Source organism: Salvelinus sp. IW2-2015, unplaced genomic scaffold, assembly GCF_002910315.2.
Source record: "Salvelinus sp. IW2-2015 unplaced genomic scaffold, ASM291031v2 Un_scaffold1599, whole genome shotgun sequence".
Lineage (NCBI taxonomy): Eukaryota > Metazoa > Chordata > Actinopteri > Salmoniformes > Salmonidae > Salvelinus > Salvelinus sp. IW2-2015.
In genome coordinates, this window is record NW_019943022.1 from 123,752 (window position 1) to 145,641 (window position 21,890).

Below are 21,890 nucleotides of genomic sequence, written 5' to 3' on the forward strand. Positions count from 1 at the left end.
TACAAAAATGATATATGTACCACCGCATCAAGTCCGAATGACAATCACATTCCTTAGTAACATGTGAGTCAACCACAAGTTTAAACTCCTCCAAGGAAACAGATCCTGGAGATTTCAAGCTGTTCTGGAAGAATTACAAACACATGGAAGCTCAATGTAACCATTTGAAGTAAAGTTAAAAGTAGTGAGACCGTAACTGGTGTAATTTCCTGACCTTATCAAAGAAGAACAGCGAAAAGTGGATTTTCCCTTCAAATGGGCCTATTTAAAATAGTATAACACATGTGTAAGCCTAAGTAGATCCACGACGACCAGCCATACCTCTCTATAGAGATCATCTCTCTCCGAAAAATTCCTCCAATGTCCTATTGCCTTCAGAGTTTGTGCTGAGGTCAAGGAAGTAATGACATGGTTTTCAGAGTATTTAGTATTGGAAAAGACTATTTATTTTGTTTTAGAGGAATTCAGAAGAAGCTTCACATCATACTGATTATGTTGAAGGATGTTAAAAGCTGTTTGAGCTTTTTCAAAAGCCAAAGTCAAACTGCTGCCACTTGAATAGAGAACAGTGTCATCCACAGAGAAATAAAACAAATAAAATGTATTGGACACATACACATATTTAGCAGATGTTATTGCAGGTGTAGCGAAATGCTTGTGTTCCTAGCTCCAACAGTGCAGTAGTATCTAACAATTCAGAACAATGCACAGAAATCTAAAAGTAAAACAATTATGGAATTAAGAAATATATACATTTATCACAAGCATTGACATAAAATACAGTAAAATACAGTATGAAATTGGTAAAACAGTATGTAAACATTATTAAAGTGACTAGTGTTCCATTTAAAGTGACAATCAGCTGTATCAATGTCTTCCAATGTTGTTGGGTCCATCAACAAAATGAAGAACCCTTTGGATCAAATTAAAAGTATGGCAAGTATTTAAGATGCATTTCATGGTATCAAACTGTTGTTCTTTAAAAGGAAATGTCTGTCACATAGAGAAGCTAGATAGCAGAGCGATAGACAAGTGGTTGAGGAAACAGGCAGTGGGCTTCACGTAAAACGTCAATGTGGTCAGAGCAGTAAATGAGATGGGGAAGATGGTTGAGAATGCTGTGAATGTCTCAATAATGACACCGTTAAAGCGTGAGAAGAAAAAACCTGTGGGTTATGAGGGTGTTGCAGTTATCATAGTGTCATAGTTGAGTGTCTGAACGTGGTGAACTGTTCTTGTTCTGGTTAAAAACACTCCCGTAGAACAAGAAAAGAGACTTCTTTAGTGCCAATAGCACATCTGAATGAACTGACAACTGCTAAATGGTTTAACTAGCTAACATAACCCTCATAAAATAGATTTCTAACCTCAAGGGTCTGTTTAAAGGATAAATAAATACAATATTTATCTCTAATTGGTAATATGTTTTTCATAAATGTGTTTTTCTAGAGATGTTGTAATGAGTCAGTATAAAAACGGTTTACTGGCAACATGTCCATGTTCCATTCAATGTAGCCTAGTATTTACCAACTATTCTGTATGTGAATGATTACCTTGGATGTCAAAATGATGGTGGTAATAATTTCAAGATTCAAGATTTTAAAGGTTCAAGATTTAAATGAATAGGGAAAAAAATATACTATACAATATCCCTATACTAACGTCACAAAAGTTGAGAAAACCAATCAGAATGCAGGTGAAACATGTCTGTCCAGCTAACCTTCACAAATGTGTCAGTTCAGGTGATATAAGAAGGTATTTAACGAGCTGTGAAAATGTGAAGAATAAATGAACGTGTCTGTGAGAAAGCTTATCTAGGTAAACATATTTGCTTGACATGCATATTATTTAAGAGTAACAGTAATCAATAATAATACATTTAGTTTCTTAACCTGCTTTCAATTAAAAACAATCGCAAAGTGCTAAAAAGTAAGTATATTGTTACTATTGAGTGTACAGTGTACAGTCTGTCTCTTATACACATCTAGATGTGTATCCATGTTCCATTCAATGTAGCCTAGTATTTACCAACTATCCTGTATGTGAACGACTGCCTTGGATGTCAAAATGATGGTGGTATTAATTTCAAGATTCAAGATTTTAATGGTTCAAGATTTACAATATTTCTTAGCGTTAAAAGTTGAACTTACTCAGTCTTATTATTCCTGTGTGGGACATTAAGCTGCAACAATCTTCTCCCACTGGAGTCTGTCTAACACCACAGCTTGTGCCGTCTGTCTCAAGACCATTAAAGACCCATCTCATACAGCTCAGCAGCCACCACTGTCTGTTGACATGTCGTTTAGTCCGGTGTATCTTATAAAAGTTATAGTTCACCCTATTACAGAAATGTGTCCATTGTTGTCTTACCTCGGTCTTGTCCTGATTCCAAGGCATCTACTCCACAATCCCTCATAAATCACAAACTACAGGCTCTTCTCCAAAATGAATAGGGGAAAAAATATACTATACAATATCCCTATACTAACGTCACAAAAGTTGAGAAAACCAATCAGAATGCAGGTGAAACCTGTCTGTCCAGCTAACCTTCACAAATGTGTCAGTTCAGGTGTTATAAGAATGTATTTAACGAGCTGTGAGGAACTGAAGAATAAATGAACGTGTCTGTGACAAAGCTTATCTAGGTAGACATATTTGATTGACATGCATATTATTTAAGAGTAACAGTAATCAATAATAATACATTTTGTTTCTTAACCTGCTTTCAATTAAAAACAATCTCAAAGTGCTAAAAAGTAAGTGTATTGTTACTATTGAGTGTACAGTGTACAGTAACTGATTTTAATGAGCTATTATTAGCTTTAGGTGTTGGGTTAGGTAGTTTTAGTTTTTACAGGCTCTGATTCAGACGGAGATAAATTGACAAAAAATTCACTTAAATACATTTTGGGGGGCTTAAGTCCATGTTAAATCAACTTATCTCAAGTCTGAATAGGGTCCCCATTGCCTACTGAAATGTGTATTATATTTTTTTAACCTTTATTTAACTATGCAAGCCAGTTAAGAACAAATTCTTATTGACAATGATGCCTAGGAACAGTGGGTTAACTGCCTTGTTCAGGGGCAGAACAACTGATTTTTACCTTGTCAGCCCGGCGATTAGATCTAGAAACATTTCGATCTAGCAACCTTTCGATCTAGCAACCCAACATACCCTTGCGCAGTTTTCACATTTTGCTGCCTTAAATAAAAAATATGAAAAGGGATTCAATTGGGATTTTTTTTCACTGATCTACACAATCTACAACACATTTTAAAACTAAAAGAACAAATGTAGAAATGTGACAATACTTTTGGTCCCCTAAATTGGGGGAACTATGTACAAGAAGTGCTGTAATTCCTAAACGGTTCACCCAATGTGGATCAAAATAGACAGCTGACTGTCTTCACTCACAGACACTAAACACATAACGCCCTGTTCAGATCGATCATTATTGTGTCACCTGGTCAAATTGTTTCCAAAGCAGGATGTTGAACTCTTCACAAACATACAATATCCTTTAAATAAATGCTCATCGCTACACCCGCAATAATATCTGCTAAATATGTGCGTGTGACCAATAAAATTGTATTTTATTTGATGTAAAAGAAAATATATAATAATGTTTAATCAAGAATGATTAGAGAGTGTTCCTGGCTGTTTTCTCTCTCTCCTCCCCTCTCTCTCTCTCCCCCCTCTCTCACTCTCCCCNAACGTCACAAAAGTTGAGAAAACCAATCAGAATGCAGGTGAAACATGTCTGTCCAGCTAACCTTCACAAATGTGTCAGTTCAGGTGATATAAGAAGGTATTTAACGAGCTGTGAAAATGTGAAGAATAAATGAACGTGTCTGTGAGAAAGCTTATCTAGGTAAACATATTTGCTTGACATGCATATTATTTAAGAGTAACAGTAATCAATAATAATACATTTAGTTTCTTAACCTGCTTTCAATTAAAAACAATCGCAAAGTGCTAAAAAGTAAGTATATTGTTACTATTGAGTGTACAGTGTACAGTAACTGATTTTTATTTGTTATTATTAGCTTTAGGTGTTGGTGTTAGGTAGTTTTAGTTTTTACAGGCTCTGATTCAGACTAGGATAAATTGACAAAAATTTCACTTTAGTACAATTGGGGGGCTTAAGTTCATGTTAAATCAACATATCTCAAGTCTACTAAAATGTTGTTGTTGTTTTTTTACCTTTATTTAACTGTGCAAGTCAGTTAAGAACAAATTCTTATTGACAATGACGGCCTAGGAACAGTGGGTCAACTGCCTTGTTCAGGGGCAGAACAACTGAGTTTTAACCTTGTCAGCTCTTGGATTCAATCTAGCAACCTTCTGATCTGGCAACCTTCTGATCTAGCAACCCAACATACCCTTGCGCAGTTTTCAAATTTTGCCTCCTTAATTAAAAATTAAAAATCACTGATCTACACAACCTACAACACATTTTCAAACTAACAATTGTAGAAATGTGACAATACTTTTCGTCCCCTAAATTAAGGGAACTATGTACAAGAAGTGCTGTAATTCCTAAACGGTTCACCCAATGTGGATCAAAATAGACAGCTGACTGTCTGCACACACAGACACTAAACACATTACGCCCTGTTCAAATCGATCATTATTGTGTCACCTGGTCAAATTGTTCACAAAGCAGGATGGTAAATCCTTCACAAACATACAATATCCTTTAAATAAATTCACATCCCTACACCCGCAATAATATCTTCTAAATATGTGCATGTGACCAATAAAATGTAATTTTATTTTATGTAATAAAAAAGAAAAAGATTAAATCAAGAATGATTAGAGTGTGTTCCTGGCTGTTTTCTCTCTCTCCTCCCCTCTCTCTCCCCCACCCCCTCTCTCTCTCTCTCTCTCTCTCTCCCCCGTCTCTCGCTCTCCCCCTTCTCTCTCGCTCTCCCCCTTCTCTCGCTCTCCCCCTCCTCTCACTCTCCCCCTCTCTCTCTCCCCCTTCTCTCGCTCTCCCCCTTCTCTCTCGCTCTCCCCCTTCCTGTCTCTTATACACATCTAGATGTGTATAAGAGACAGGAGTGGTAGTGGTTTCAAACTCCGCCCACCCGGCCCCTGGGACAGCTTCAACTAACAAACTCAATGTCTGGGCGCTCTTGTCGAGTATCTCAGACTATGTCATGTTATTTGTAGTTGATTGAGTGGAACCAGTTGGATGATTGTATGGACTGTAGGCTACAATGCTGTTTTCTCAAAGAAAAAAACTGAAGGTGACGCTACTGCATCTCTTCGGTATGTGYMCCTTGATTATTGTAACTGTGGTTGTAGAGACTGGAGACTAGAGACARCTGTGTTTAAACTCATTTGTGACACCTTTAGACATTTTTCCATGTGATACAGAAATGTCAAATATATATATATACATAGGTAAGCTGTACATGTAGGCTTATTAGTGTTATTAGTTATGTTCCCAAATGTAATTACTATATCTGCAGGCTTGGCTACCTGATGCTTTATACCATTTTATGGGACTTCCACTGTTGTTCCAGACGTAGCGTACATCCTCAAGTTACACAACTGATATAAAAAGGAGGCATTGACCCATTTGATAATGTTGTAGGGAGATTTTATGTGCAAAAGCAATTAGACAAGTATAGCCGCAGAAAGCAGTATGATGGTGGGGGCTGGGCGCTGTTTTTTTTGTTTTTTTTCCTTCTTTTTTTTTTCAGGGGGTGCTACAGCACCCCAATTTCGCGTGGCTATGTTCACAAGTGTTGATGGCTACACCTAACAACAGTTGTGTGATACAAATTTTGCAGACAAACTCTCTGTTGTATCTCATAGAGAAAGCGAAGTTGATCAACGTGAGTAACTCATTTTAACAGGTAGATGACTTTGTTATCTATTTCTCTGGGACTAATGATCTGACTGCAACCAATGTGCCTCTTATTTGAATGTTGGGCTTGAATGTGAGCTCACACAAGTCATTCCCCTCTGTGTTCAGGATGGAGAAGAGAGAGCATTTCCTCTTGGTAACAAGATTTTATCAACTCACTGCATTAGATGTTTGTCCAACTTGCCTAAAGCGCTGCTCTTGAACAACTTCCCTTTTCTGAAACTGTAACATGAACAACTGTGTTAATGATTTGTATGACATTTTAAAACATTATTGTCATGATAAGAACTAGAGTTGGGAATCTCCTCCATGGTGTTGTATCATTGAATGACAATGAGCCCAGGTCCATCAACAAAATGGAAGAACCCGTTTATCAATGTCAGGCCGTTTCCTGACGCAGATTACCCTGGACTAAAAAAGTAATGCACAATGTAGAATCTACTTTAAAATAGGCTTTTAGTCCAGGACTAGGCCAGGACCAGCACCAGAAGTGTGATTTCAGATTACAGGCTGTAAAAAAAGAGGATTAGGGAACAGTGCTAAACCAGTTTGTTAAAAAAGGAACCAGTTTACATCTGAAGTAAGGTATCTTAATCGTCGAATTTGAGGAAAATATTTTGTTTTTTTAACACAGAGCCCCATATCATTCAGGTAGGGTCTACAGTATATGCACTTTGAAACTTTTTTTACACTCTGGAAACTATCTACTATTTATTATATTTATTCCATTGATTTGTTGTTACAAAATAGATTTGTTGACTGTGCGGCATTGGATATAAGAAGCATTCTGCTATCAAATTAAACAAAATAGGCATACATAGTCACCACATGATGCTCAAACCAATTACTGGACAAACTCGTTGTTCTTAAAGTTAATTCAAAGGCACTGCTTAGGGACATACTGTATAGCTAATAAAGCATTTTTTTTTATTGTTGTTTAATTCTAAGTCATTTTTATTGAAATGTATATTTATTATGTCTTTAAATCAAAATACATAGGCATGGTTTGCTAAGGATCGATTTTCTCTCCAATGACATCCCAAATCTAACTGCCTATAGTAGACCTAAAGCACAAGAGTATGCTCTGCATTTCGGCAGATCATTTTAGAAAGAAAGGGTCCCAGATTATCTAGTCCCGGCTGATTGTAAGTGGTCAGATTTTGCAGCTCTTTAGAAATCAGCTGACTGGTATTTTGGGAGGAAGAGAATGGGGAAGGCTTGGGCGGAGTACGAGGGGAGGGCTGCAGTGCTGTTGACCGGTTGCGCTGTATAACAATATAAAATCTGCCGCTGGCTTTAGCCAGAAGAAATATATTGCGGGGCCAGTTCTTGAAACAGTTGGTTTAACAAGTTCATGCATGGCAAAGATCTTTTTTCCTTTGTCCTGGCTCAATTTTGACTAACGATTTAATGTGTTTCTCTATTTTGTTATAGGCCTCAGAACTGTCATATTTCTGAACGTTATAATACCACCACACACTTATTTTTTTGATTATGTTAATGTTTAAATAAGTTCTATAGCCTAACAATAACAGTTTGAGCTGTTTCCGACACTAACAAATTGTGCAGCTAGATGCAAGCTTTACAAAATCATGTGTTTTAACACTTTCATTGAACAGTTGAACCTTTTTTTTGTAGTCAGTGTTTGCTTATCCTGGATGAGCAGGAAAACAAAATGACATAGAAAAACATTAGCGCCACGTTCAATTAGCATTTGGGCTGGTTTTCCCAGATACAATTAGGAATGAACATTTTAATTGAAAGTGTTTTTTAGTCAAGACCAGTTTGACAAATTGTTGAATCTCTAATCAACTGTCACCTTAGACCTTTGCTAGCTACAAAATATATTCTAAATGAGGCATCAGTTCAGCTTCAGACCCAAGGCATAGCACCATTCTTCGGCAGCATCCACTGTTTTAAATAAGCAGGGGTGGAAAAGGTAATCCGAATTGTTCATCACTTGAGTAAAAGTACCTTAGTAGAGATTTACCTTAATAGAAAATCTAATCAAGTAAAATTGAAAGTCACAGTAAATATTACTTGAGGTAAAAGTCTAAAGTATTTTTTGGTTTGGTTTTGAAATATACTTAAGTATCAAAGTAAATGTAATTCCATATACTTAAGTATTCAAAATAAAAGTGCTAAATCATTTCTAATTTCCTTATTTTTAGCAAAAGCAGACAGCGGTAATTTATTGTTCTATTAAATGTATGGATAGCCCAGGGGCACGCACCAACACTCAGACATAATTTACAAAGGAAGCATGTGTTTAGGATCCATTCAGATCAGAGGCAATGGATGACGGGATGTTCTCTTGGTAAGTGTTAGGTACGTAACTGGCTGTAAGGAGTCAGGCGCAGGAGAGCAGAAGTTGGGTAGCCCAAAGGAGACTTTTATTTTGGCGAACCAAAACACACGGACACTACAGAACACTAAACACAAAATGGTGTTGACATAAACCAGCGGCAAACAGGGTCTGGCGTGCGCATACAACAAAAACAAACAAAAATTCCACACACAGACATGGGGGAGAACAGAGGGTTATTATACAACATTTAAATTATGAGGGATTGAAACCAGGGTGTTAGAAAAACAAGACAAGACAAATGGAAAATAAAAAGGTGGATAGGCGGATGGCTAGAAAGGCCTGTGACGTCGACCGACGAACGAACAAAGGAGAGAAACCGCTTCCGACTTAAGTCATTATGACAGTACCCCCCCTTGACGCGCGGCTCCATCTGGCCGTCACCGGCCTCGAGGGACGACCAGTCGGAGGGCGAGCGGTGCAGGGCGGTCCGGTCGGAGACGGTTGGAACTCCCGCAGCATTGAAGGGTCCAACATGTTCCTCCACCTGAACCCAGCATCTCTCCTCCGGACCGTACCCCCTTCCCACTCCACGAGGTACTAAGGGCCCCTCGCCAATGCTTTGAATCCGTTATGGATGCTTAACGGTGTTACGCCGTGCCGCCCTCGATGTCCAAGGGGCGGAGGAGGAACCTCCCGCACCTCAGACTCCTGGAGCGGACAGCCATCCACCGGCCTGAGAGAGACACATGGAACGGGGTTAATCGGTAATCGGGGGAGCTGTAACCTGTAATACATTCTCGTTCAGTCTCCTCAGGCTTTGAACGGCCCCACAAAACCGTGGACCCAGCAGCCGCAGGGCAGGGGAGGGGAGGTTTCGGGTCGAGAGGCCAGACCCGGTTGCCTCACTTGCGGTGGACGGTCTGCGCTGCTTTCTGACAAGCACGCGCGCTTAAGGTGGAACATGGGCGGGCGTCCCATGTCTCCTCGTGGCGCCGAAACCCAGTCGTCCACCGCAGGGAGCTTCGGTCTGACTCTGATGCCAATGAGCCAGAAACCGGCTGGGTACCCAGTATGCACTGGAAGGGGCAGAGGTTAGTGGGAGGAGTGGCGAAGGCGAGTTCTGGGGCCATCTCTGCCCAGGGCACGAACGCGCCCACTCCCCTGGCCGGTCCTGGCAATAAGACGCAGGAAAGCTACCCACATCCTGGTAACTCTCTCCATCCTGCCCGTACTCTCAGGGTTTGAAAACCTTTGAGGTTAAGGGCTGATCGAGCCCCCAGACGTTCCATGAGCGCCCTCCAGAACCTCGAAGTGAACTTGAGTAACCGATCACACTATATCCTCAGGCACCCCGTTAGGTGCCAGAAAGACGTGCGTTAACAAGGCCTCCGCAATCTGTAGGGCCGTTGGGAGACCGGGCAGAGGATGAGACAGCGACTATTAGCAGAAGAAAAACAATTCACAACAACCAGGATCGGGTGTTTTCCCTGTGATGGGGGAGATCGGTCAGGAAATCTGAATTCGACAGGTGCGACCATGGCCGTTGTGGAACGGGTAAGTGGTGTAACTCCTCGGGCAGGTGCTAGGAAACTTACACTTGTGCGACACCGAGCAGAGGAACATAAACCATCACCCCTTAGCCAAAGTGGGCCACCAGTTACTTTCCCCTCAGACAGCGCATAGTCCGACCGATGCCTGGATGGGACCATAGGAAGGTGACGTTTGGGCCCAATGATTCAAGCCGGTCATGGACAGCAGACTGACGCTACAGATGCCCAGCGGGACACTGGAGAGGAGTGGGCTCTGCACGTAACGCCTCTCAATGTCCGCGTCCGCCTCCAACATACCGGTGACCACCAGGGCAGGAGAACGGGAGAAGCGGGGGTGGTATCCATGGGCGCTCCTCTGTGTATACAGCCGGGACGTCGCATCTGCCTTCACGTTCTGGAACCTGGCATTGTACGAAAGGGTGAAAACAAAACGGGTGAAACATGGCCCACTGGGGCCTGGCTGAGGTTCAGTATCTCTGCTGCCCGGATGTACTCTAGCATTGCGGTGATCAGTCCAGTTTGAGAAAAGGGTGTTTAGCCCCCTCAAGCCAATGTCTCCACGCCGTTAGAGCCTTGACGACAGCCAACAGCTCCCGGTCCCCACGTCATAGTTTCGCTCCGCCGGGCTGAGCTTCCTCGAGAAGAAGGCACAGGGGCGATAGCTTTCGGTGGCGTACCTCGAGCGCTGAGAGAGCACGCTCCAATCCCAGCCTGACACGTCACCTCCACTATCAACGCCAAAGAGGGATCCGGATGGACAGCACGGGAGCCGAGGTAAACAGAGCCCTCAGGTGACCAAAGTCTGTCCGCCTCAGCCGACCACTGCAACGTACCGCCCCCCCTTCATCAGTGAGGTAATGGGAGCCGCTACCTGACAAAACCCCCGGATAAACTCTGTAGTAATTGCAAACCCTAGAAACCGCTACACCTTCTTTACGTGGTGGAATCGGCCAATACGCATTGGTGAAAATGCGGTCACTCTCCATCTCCACCCCGAGGTGGAAATGTGGCACCCCTAGGAAGGAGAAGGACTGTTGGAAGAACAGGCATTTCTCAGCTTGACGTACAGGTCATGCTCCAACAGTCGACCAAGCACCTGCGCACAGGGACACATGCTCGGCGCGTGTAGCGGAGTATATCAGAATGTCATCAATATACACCACTACACCTGCCGTGCAGTCCCTGAAAATCTTGTCTACAAAGCTGGAAGACTGATGGAGCATTTCAAACCCGTACGTGATGACGAGGTTTATAGTGCCCTGAGTTCGTACTTGAACGCCGTCTTCCACTCGTCTCCCTCCGGATACGCACCGTTGTAAGCGCTCCTGAGATCTAATTGGTGAAGAAGCGCGCCCCGTGCATAGACTCAATCGCCATAGCGATAAGAGGTAGCGGTAACTGTACCTCACAGTGATCTATCTTAGGCCTCGGTAATCATTACACTGGCGCAGACCTCCCTCCTTCTTCCACAAAAAAGAACTCGAGGAGGCGGTTGAAGTGTGGTACGAATGTAACCCTGATGCAGGGATTCGGAGACATATGTTTCCATAGCCGCCGTCTCCGCCTGTTGACAGAGGATACACGTGACTCCTGGGAAGTGCGACGTCTACCAGCAGATTTATGTACAATCCCCCCGTCGATGGGGTGGTAATTGAGTCCGCTTCTTTTGGAGAAGGCGAGAGCCAAATCGGCATATTCGGGGGGAATGCTCAAGGTGGAGACCTGGTCTGGAATTTCCACCATAGTAGCACCAACGGAAACCCCTAAACACCTCCCTGAGCACTCTCGCGACCACCCCGTGAGAGCCCTTTGTTGCCATGAAATGGTGGGGTGATGACGAGCTAACCAGGGAAGGCCTAGTACCACGGGAAACGCAGGAGAGTCAATGAGGAAGAGACTGATTCTCTCTTCGTGACCCCCCTGCGTCACCATGCCCAGGGGAATGGTAACCTCTCTAATCAACCCAACCCAGACTCATTAGATCATAATCTAATGAGCACAACACTATTATTCATTGCTTCCACACAAAATGCAAATGCTAAGCACATTTTTGCAAAACAGTAAACACAACTCACTACAAAAGACGCAAAACATTTGGTGACAGATGATACAAATGACTCCCATGAACGTGAACCTCTTCTGCACGCGTGCACACTACACAATTGTTCACTGAGCAATCAGTCCTTATTCATGGATTATAGAGGTCACTCACCTCTGAGTTGCTGTTTGCAAGAATGGACCAAGTAAGAGGCAAAGGGCAAGGACAAAGGAGAGGTAGAGGGTCCCATAGACGAAGAGTGGTTCAGATGTGTGGACGTGGAAAGTTTATAATTACCGTCCACATGACCAGATGTCCCTCCTAGAGACAATGAATGTCAGTTGTATGGCAATTACTGCAGAGGACTGCCAAGCGTGGATGTGCCATGGAGATGTTTTCCTCGCTGCATTGCAAGGGAAAACATCCAGTGTGATGTTGATGAAAACATGTGGCCTGACTGACATGAATGAATAGACTGAATGTAGTGTATACTGTATTGGTGTGGCCTTTTTTACATTTCTTTGTCTTTGCAGTGATTTGTTAGCTTGGTGTATTTTATTTGTATTCTCTATATATACTGTACAGCATCACTGAATATTGTAAAGGACAAACTGGAAAAAGGTGAAATGAAGCCTTTTGTTTCTGGATATTCATGTGCTTGAGTGACATTCTTTCTGCATCGGTCATCTTTGGTCAAATTATTTTAGGAAAAAAGAATACAGCCAATGCTGTTGTATGTTTAGTTGTCTTTTATGGTGCATACTATAATTATAGTATCAACAAATGGCACAGAAATATAAAAGAGGGTTAACCATGTTAGGGTATATTGATAGTTGTTAGTATTTATTGGGCCATTTGAAATAACTTTTCAAAAAACTTTTCATTAGTTAACAAGTTGTATGTTTTGATGGAGGTAGTTGATTTTGTGTCATGTATTTAATGTTTTGAGTCATACTGCAAATGAAATGTGTCATTTTTGCCGACGTGTTTCAGTTTGGGTCTACATGTTAATTGTTTAGGAAAAGTTAATTCAGTTTTGACACATTTTCTCAAGAAATCAAGAAACTGTAATTTGCTACATTGCTATGTTTTTAGAGAAGAACTATGATATTTAAATCCATGCGTTGATATTAAGTCTATCTTTCTGTCCACAGTACTCTGCTCAGCACAGCATTCAGCCCAACCTGAGATTTGGCAGGTGAAAGGCATCGTGGGAAAGTCTCTCTCTTTTCCAGTGGTGGTGTTGAAGTCTGGCAGTTTACTTTATGGAGACCTTGGCAACATTGCACAGGTGTACCCTGTTAAACAAAGTAATACCAACCTTGTGAAGAGATTTAAAAACCGCCTTCACTGGAACAATGTTACTGGAGTCTTCACTTTGCGGCGACAGACCTACAAATAGATGATTCTGGGGTTTACACTGTGGAGAATGCAGATGGAGATGAGAGAAGACGACACATAATTTCAGCTGACTGGTGTACTGTAAGTGTGTGTGTTGTGTGTGTGTGTGTGTGTGTGTGTGTGTGTGGTGTGTGTGTGTGTGTGTGTGTGTGTGTGTGTGTGTTGTGTGTTGTGTCCAGCAGTAGAAAACAATACTAAAGTGGTCACTTTTATGGTTCGGGAAAAAGCTGAGTGATGGGGCTGGAGAAATGTAACCACTCAAATTCATAGACAGAGCTATGCATGCAAGGACTGAACAACCATTATTATAACAATTATAGTGTAACCATGTTTTTTAGACTATAAAGTGTTTGTTTTACAATTTCTTTTGTTTACAAACCACTGGAGTAAAAAAAGCTGATGGGTTTTCTGACGGGGACTAAGCTCATGAGGCATTTACAGTTGAAGTCGGAAGTTTACATACACTTAGGTTGGAGTCATTAAAACTCGTTTTTCAACCACTCCACAAATTTCTTGTTAACAAATATAGTTTTTGGCAAGTCGGTAAGGATATCTACTTTGTGCAAGATTATTTCACTTATAATTCACTGTATCACAATTCCAGTGGTCATAAGTTTACATACACTAAGTTGACTGTGCCTTTACAAAGCTTGGAAAATTCCAGAAAATATTGTCATGGCTTTGAAGCTTCTGATAGGCTAATTGACACATTTGAGTCAATTGGAGGTGTACCTGTGGATGTATTTCAAGCCTACTTTCAAACGCCAGTGCCTCTTTGCTTGACATCATGGAAATCAAAAGAAATCAGCCAAGACTTCAGAAAAAAATTGTAGACCTCCACAAGTCTGTTCATCCTTAGCATTTCCAAATGCCTCAAGTACACATTCATCTCTACAACAATAGTACGCAGGTATAAACACCATGGGTACTTTGGTGCAAAAAGTGCAAATCAATCCCAGAACAACAGCAAGGACCTTGTGAAGATGCTAGAGAAACCAGTACAAAAGTATCTATATCCACAGTAAAAGAGTCCTATATCGACATAACATGAAAGGCGCTCAGAAGGAAGAAGCCACTGCTCCAAAACCGCCATAAAAAAAAGCCGAAAATGTGTTTGCAACTGCACATGGGGACAAAGATCATACTTTTTGGAGAAATGCCCTCTGATCTGATGAAACAAAAATAGAACTGTTTGGCCATAATGACCATTGTCATGTTTGAGGAAAAAAGGGGGAGGCTTGCAAGCCGACGAACACACATCCCAACCTGAAGCACGGGGTGGCAGCATCATGTTGTGGGGGTGCTTTGCTGCAGGAGGGACTGGTGCACTTCACAAAATAGATGGCATCATGAAGCAGGAAAATTATGTGGATATATTGAAGCAACATCTCAAGACATCAGTCAGGAAGTTAAAGTGGTCGCAAAATGGTCTTCCAAATGACAATGCCCCAAGCATACTTCCAAAGTTGTGGCAAAATGCTTAAGGACAACAAAGTCAAGGTATTGGAGTGGCCATCACAAAGCCCTGACCTCAATCCTATAGAAATGTGTGGGCAGAACTGAAAAAGCGTGTGCGAGCAAGAGGCCTACAAACCTGACTCACTGACAGGGAATTTTTACTAGAACTTTAAATCTCAGGAATTGTGAAAGACTGAGTTTAAATGTATTTGGCTAAGCTTTATGTAATCTTCTGACTTCAACTGTTTAAGTTATATTCTTCAAGAATCAATGGCTGCAAATCATTAATGTATAAGTCCAAAAATGGATGTAGCAACTGCTCTTTYCCAAAGATAAGTACCATTTCACCAATTCCCATGTATTCATTATTTGTCTTCCAGTTCTGTCCAAACCTCAAGTGACAGTCCATGACAGCAGCTCCTGTAGTGTGGTGTGTTCTGTGGAGAACGGGAAAGATGTGACCTTGTCCTGGTACCGAGGAGAGGAGAAACTCAACCAGACGAGCAGCCCTGACCTCAACATCACCCTCTCTCTACCTCTCAAGGTGGATGTACAGACCAGAGACTCTTACAGATGTGAGGCTGCCAACCCAGTCAGCAAGGAGAATGCTGTTGTTCCAAATCCCTGTATAGAGAGTGATCCCTCCAAGGTGGCAGGTAAAAACATGTACAGTAGCCATGTTAAATTGCTGATATCCAGACAATACCAACTTCTATATGAAGCAATAAGCATGGTAGAGCTCATTTTTTGAATCCCAATGTTTAAATAAAAATATTGTTTGCTCTCTTTTTTCTTTAGATGGTGATGAGATGACTCGAGGTTCTCTTATTATTGCTGTAATCTGCGTTTTGGTTGCTTCAGGACTTGTTGGACTTGCAATATATCTTAAGAGGAGAAACGGACACTCACATACAGGTATTAATCTTATAGGTGGGTGAGGTCATTCTCCTTGTGCACAACCTTTTTTAATTATCAAGGATCGTGTTTTGGAAAAGGTAAGAAATGTTTGCCTGAACAACGGATGCAGGTCAAATGAAGTGGCGTATCTTTCGCACTTCTTCTGCTTGGTCAGACAGTTGCATTTTCTCAGACCACTTCTCTAAATGTTGAAAATGCAGAAGGCACACACACACAAGCACACTCTGACAATCATTACTTTATAGCTTCTCTGGTGCCAAAAAGACATCAAGCACAGACACAGGTATCCATAGTAACATGAGTCCTTAGTGTTTGTAGAACCTGTCTTGGGGATGAGCATTTGTACATATCTGTCAGTTACTCCCACCCACACTGTATGTTTCATTTACTTTATTTGCCTTTATAGATTCACCTGAAAGAAAGCAAGATGTCATTCAGTATGCAGAGATAACTCACATTAAACCAGCAGATAACCAGGTTAGTAATAATGCTACAGGCTGATAAACATAGGAGATGTAATACAGCAGCTTTAGCAGCCTCATGTCTACAACTGTAGGCTTTAGCTCTGTGCCAGTGGGTTAATGTGGTATTGAGTTGCACAGACCACTTGAGTTTGATAACCGGCCTGATGTCATTGCAACCAGTTTTGCCCATATGATATGGTTGGGTTGCACAATGAGAAGCCACACTTCATATTGTATATACAGTACCAGTCAAACGTTTGGATACACCTACCCATTCAACCGGCCTCACAACTGCAGACCACATGTAACCATACCAGCCAGGACCACCACATCAGGCTTCTTCACCTGCAGGTCATCTGGGAGKGSTGSGAGGGTTGGGCCTGGCTCCCAAGTGGGTGGACCTATGCCCTCTCTGGCCTACCCATTGCTGCGCCCTTGCCCAGTCATGTGAAATCCATAGATTGGAGCCTATTGAATTAATTTCAATTGACTGATGTCCTTTTATGAACTGTAATTYAGTAAAATMTTTRAAATTGTTGCATGTTGCATTYATATTTTTGTTCAGTRTAGTAATGYCTTTGATYTTCCTGTKTCTTTAACAGTATTTGTCAAGTCAGTGGACTTTTAAGCTTGGCTTCTTGGTTCCTCCCACTAGATTTAGGAATGGTTCTAGATGTGTTGACTGTTGAGGTACATAATGCAGAACAATGAGAATAGGCAAGAGAGCATCAGACGTGTCTTGTTTCTTTCCTCTGGTACAAAGTATCTAATAACGAAACACATACTTTTTCTTAAACTTTCTTGCTACACCTTTTCTTCCCCCCGTCTCTGTCCCTCTTTCCCTGTTCCTCTCAATCCTTCCCTCCCTACCTCTTTCCCTCTCCCTGTCTAGGAGGAGCGAAGAGGTATACCAGATCTGGATCAGCTTAGAGACAACACAAACCTGACATTAGTTTATTATACACACTGAGAGGGTGACATGATAATTCACATCCAAGAGAAGGCGTTACATCTTACAGTGGACTTTGAGACAAAATTATAGTAAATATTAGTTTGATATAATTCTATAATACTGCTGTTATAATACTGCTGGTCAGAAGCTTCTTTTCAGTTCTGTCTGTTCTGTTGTTTAAATGTAGGTGCCTCCCCTGTATCTTTTATAGCTGGCCATTGTTTAGTGCCAGTGGATAGCAGCTTGATTTGCATTTTGACTCWGAAAGTGATCTTTGGTGACATTTTACTCTTATTGCTTTTCACAAAATKCAGACGTGATTAAGTGTAGTTCAGATCTTGCTTTGACWACAACTGTGTTCAYGCAGTTTGAATGTACGAGAGTCACAGTTTAGTTTATTATGAAGGACCATTTACTGCTTGTCCTTWTCTAGKTACACATTATGTAGYTCATCATCTCTTAAGAATACAATCGCTCCTGTAGACACTCCTATTAGTGTATTTTGTGCTCCACCTACATTAGCCCATATACAGTATATAACTGTGAAAKAATATCTTCCGTTTTTATACTTCAGAGTAGTTACTGAGACGGAATATTAAGGTAATATAATTCACATTCCACTATTCTGAAATACAGTAACTGTATGACTGATTCAAACTGATAAAGATTTTTGYACTGAACTTTTTTCTACTGAACTTCAATATATCAAGTCAAAGACTTCTCCATACATTCAATATAAAGGTATACAATCTGGGAAATGTCCTAATGTTAAATGGTCATCAACCACCCATTCAGCTTGAAAAATATACTTACCTTATCACAACCCAAAATATTATTTAAGTTTACTCCATTGTTTATATTTTTGTTGTCATTTTTGTTTTTGTAAACTGCTACAACACGCCTCTGAAAACTGTCAGTCGTTGCAGCCAATGTTTAAGATTGGYAACATTTCTCCAGAGACAATTCTCCACAAACACAGAACCTCCAGATTCTGGTTTTAAAGTTTGACCTAGATAGTTTGTGTGTATGTATTGATATGTAGGATATGTGTGTCTTTTCTAAATTGATGTAGTTCAGGCCTTCAGCTGTGTTTAAGTGATAATGCCCGAGAAGCCGGTGTTTGGAGGGCAAACCGTGCCAATATATCCTCCAAACACCGGCTTCGAGAGCATTATCACTTTTATACAACGRGTTACCAACATATTTAAATTATGATTGACATATTTTCATTAAATGTTTTATTTTGATGAATTTATTCATACTATTTCATCCTTCCACAAAATATAGTCCCGAAACAATTCTAGGGTTGCTACCCAAGCCGGCTGATCGTTTGTACTCTTGGTTACAGTTGCCAGAGACGCGACCCAGTTCAGTCTTATTGTTCTGTATCCATGGACGCGACCCAGTCGTTTGTTTTATAAAYGTTCCATTGCCATACTGGCTGGCAACGTTCTTATCCCTTGCTTTCTAGCTAGCCAACTACGACTAACTTAGACTCACGTGAAACAGTGCAGACAGAATATCAACAGTGGCTGCATTTTTTTATAAGCTGACATTTATTTGGATACATCCATAACAATGAGCTAAAGAGGTATGATTTCGCCTGGCATAGAAAATGTGCTTACTAGTCAGGACACTGTTGTTTCAGAGGAGCTAGCCAACAACACAGCAAACACAATTACTTCCAACTGAAACTCAGACTGCAAACTAACTTCGTTTTACCTTTTTTCAATTGACATTTCTTTGTGTATATCCATAAAAATGATGCCAGCTTCATGATTTTGACAGGCTGAGAAACTGCCTAACTCTCTCTCTCGTCCCGACTCCCGACCCCGGCACGTTCATTACTATGGGACAGTTGGAGATCAAATCTGAATATTGAAACAATATTGCATATGTCGGAGAGACAGACAACAAGGTTTATACAAATAAGGACCACTGTAATTGTTGGGTGGTTTTCAACTGTGTTTCTTGATTTAGTGAGTTTAAGTGTATTTGGGACATTTTGTCCTGTTACTTTAAATGCCAGGCAGCTGTACATTTCTAATGTTAAAAGAATGATGACTAATCCTATTAAAATTCAAGCATTGCTTTCAAGGAAACAATGTGTTTTTCTTCTCATGTATTTTCCACATATAGTGGTTTAACGTTTTTATATTTCAGTATACTGTACTGTACATATTACACCATGTTGTACTCTGAGCCAGTGTACCGTATAGTGTAAGTCTTACTTAAATCATGTGTCAGCAAAATGTACTCAAATCTTTCTATGCTTTTACATGGACTGTGTCCATGCATTATTGTGCCAAATTATATTTTATATAAAAACATGTCTTGTAAATTATGCCATGCCAAATCTAATTTTAATCAAATTTGGTCAGAAAACATGAGTGCYTCATTTATCATTCTGTGTATTTATGTGATGTATTTTTCCACAAAGTTCAGATGTGCCAAATGGTTGTGATTCCAGTGTTGTTGTTATATAACATGATATTGTATATCTTTTTTAACTTTACGATAAAGTGGTCTGACATAACATCACCATCTTTCAAATCTCTGATCAAGGTCGATAATGCTTTTTTAGCCGGCTACACCAGTGCAATGTTCCCTTCATAAATTAACTGCCCACTTCCAAACTTGCTCTTTCACTTGCTGAGTTTCAGACTCGGCTGAATGCTGGGATTCACAGAGTAGATAGCTTAGATATCTCAGTATCAACACACTTGTCACAAAGTACAGTAATATATTATATACGTAAGCTACAAAATTTAGAGTCTGTTTTTTCGCAGTTAGACCCCAAAAACAGCAGTCTTTTTTGCTCATGGTGCAACACTTGTCTTGAAACTAACTGCAGCATTTTTCCCCCTCACTTGTCGTCCCATGATTTCTATTTGAATTTTAAAAGCACATGAACCTGTTCCTCAACCACACGTCTTCACTCTACCTTCTGGCCTCTACATGACAGATAGACACTGACCACGTAATCACAGGAAACCACCAACATTTCTGTTGAGAGTGGAGCAGTCTAACTAACCTTTAACAAGCAGTACAAATACCTGCCTACCTTGGATGAAATGCATGAATGAAAAGCTGATCATTATTACGTTCTAATAGATTGGTTGGACACATCTCCCATAGATAGTAATCATCACAGAAGGAATTGTCCTCAAACTTCATTGAAATGGAAACTGTCATGAGAATTTCAACCCCAGACATGATGATAAAATCACTATAGCTTTGACAATTCCCCTAGGTTGTAAAGCTAGAGTTAACAGAATTCGGCAAAGACTCAGATTCTGCAAAGGTCCATTATAGTTTATTCATGAGAGCTCTAAAGTCAACCAAATGTGAGCAGTCTTATAAACCCCCTCTATACACACACACACACAGACAGACACGCCACACACACACACACACACACACACACACACACACACACACACACACACACACACACACACACACACACAACACACACACACACACACACACACCACACACACACACACCACAACCACACACACACACACACACACACAGAGAGACAGTTTTATCACTTTTCCACTAGCCTTGGCAGTTTCTCGCCGTTCTTTTCCTCCCCAGATAAAAGAGGCCTTGGAAGGGCCTACCTGTTGTCAGCTTTTTCAGAGTTATCATGTGTAGTCTACCAGCCTCTGTTTTCTCCACATATTTMTCCCTCTTAACTTGTCCCACACATGTATTATTGGAATATAGTCTTATACTTTTCAGGGTGGAATTCTTTAGTCATTACCTTAAACATATAAATTCCTTTATCAGAAACACAAACAAGTCTATACAATTCCTGTTATAGTTTGAGAAAAGTAATGGGAGAGMAKGWAAGTCATCTTTCAGAGGAAAATACCCTTTAATTCAGTTCAATTCTAACGAGAGATGATTCAATTAACAGACATAGACACTGTAAATGTGGAGTTTATAATCATTGTTCCACATGTCTTGTGAATCAAAACAACCAATCGAGTGTTGGCATACTCTGTAGTTATGGACACAATGGAAAGACGTTTGGTATTTTACTTAAATCTTTTCACCTCCAATAATTAGTATTGATTATAAAGACAGAAGGTTACTTAAGACAAAAAMAATATGAGGAAGGTTGGTTGGGGAGGATGGGTAGGGTGTATATCGCGACCGTCTAGCAATCCAAAGGTTGTGTGTTCAAGTTGCATCAGGGTGAACTGTAGCATTTTAGCTTACCCTTCCCCTAACCATTATTCTAACCTTATCCCAATTCACGTAACTTGTTACGTAAATTATCCTAACCTTTGTTGTTTCTTTCCCTAACCGCTAACATATATTCTCCACRTAATTCTCCTTTGTTGTTACAACACAACAAGCAACCTGGTCTCAGAGAAAGCCGTATAATACTATACAGTGCATTCTGAAAGTATTCAGACCCCTTCCYCTTTTCCACATTTTGTTACATTACAGCCTCATTTTAAAATGGATTAATGTACATGTTTTCCTCAWYMWWCWAMMAAYAAYMMMYMATAAYWAMKWRRWRAMAMSWYKTTTTTTTACATTTAAAATCTTTATCTAAATAGGTTTTCAGACCTTTTGCTATGAGACTTAAAATTGAGCTCGGGTGCATCCTGTTTTCATTGATCATCCTTCAGACATTTCTACAACTTGATTGGAGTCCACCTTYKGTAAATTCAATTGATTGGACATGATTTGGAAAAGAACACACCTGTCTATATAAGGTATCACAGTTGACAGTGCATGTCAGAACAAAAACCAAGCTATGAGGTCGAAGGAATTATACACAGAGCTCAGAGACAGGATTGTGTTGAGGCACAGGTCAGGGGAAGGGTACCAAAACATTTCTGCAACATTGAAGGTCCCCAAGAACACAGGGCCCTCTCTCATTCTTTAGTTTGGAATCA

The 21,890-nt window shown here is 40.7% G+C and overlaps 1 protein-coding gene across 1 annotated transcript in view; it reads left to right on the forward strand.

The window, feature by feature from the left end:
- LOC112071381 (SLAM family member 5-like) overlaps positions 1-17,856 on the forward strand; it is a 69,749-nt gene extending 51,893 nt beyond the window's left edge. The window contains exons 3-6 of the mRNA XM_070439369.1: positions 15,015-15,290; positions 15,433-15,549; positions 15,959-16,029; positions 16,909-17,856. Coding sequence (XP_070295470.1) covers positions 15,015-15,290; positions 15,433-15,549; positions 15,959-16,029; positions 16,909-16,986 — 542 coding nt within the window. The 3' untranslated portion in view covers positions 16,987-17,856. The remainder of the gene's footprint in view (positions 1-15,014; positions 15,291-15,432; positions 15,550-15,958; positions 16,030-16,908) is intronic.
- The last annotated feature ends 4,034 nt before the right edge of the window (positions 17,857-21,890 follow it).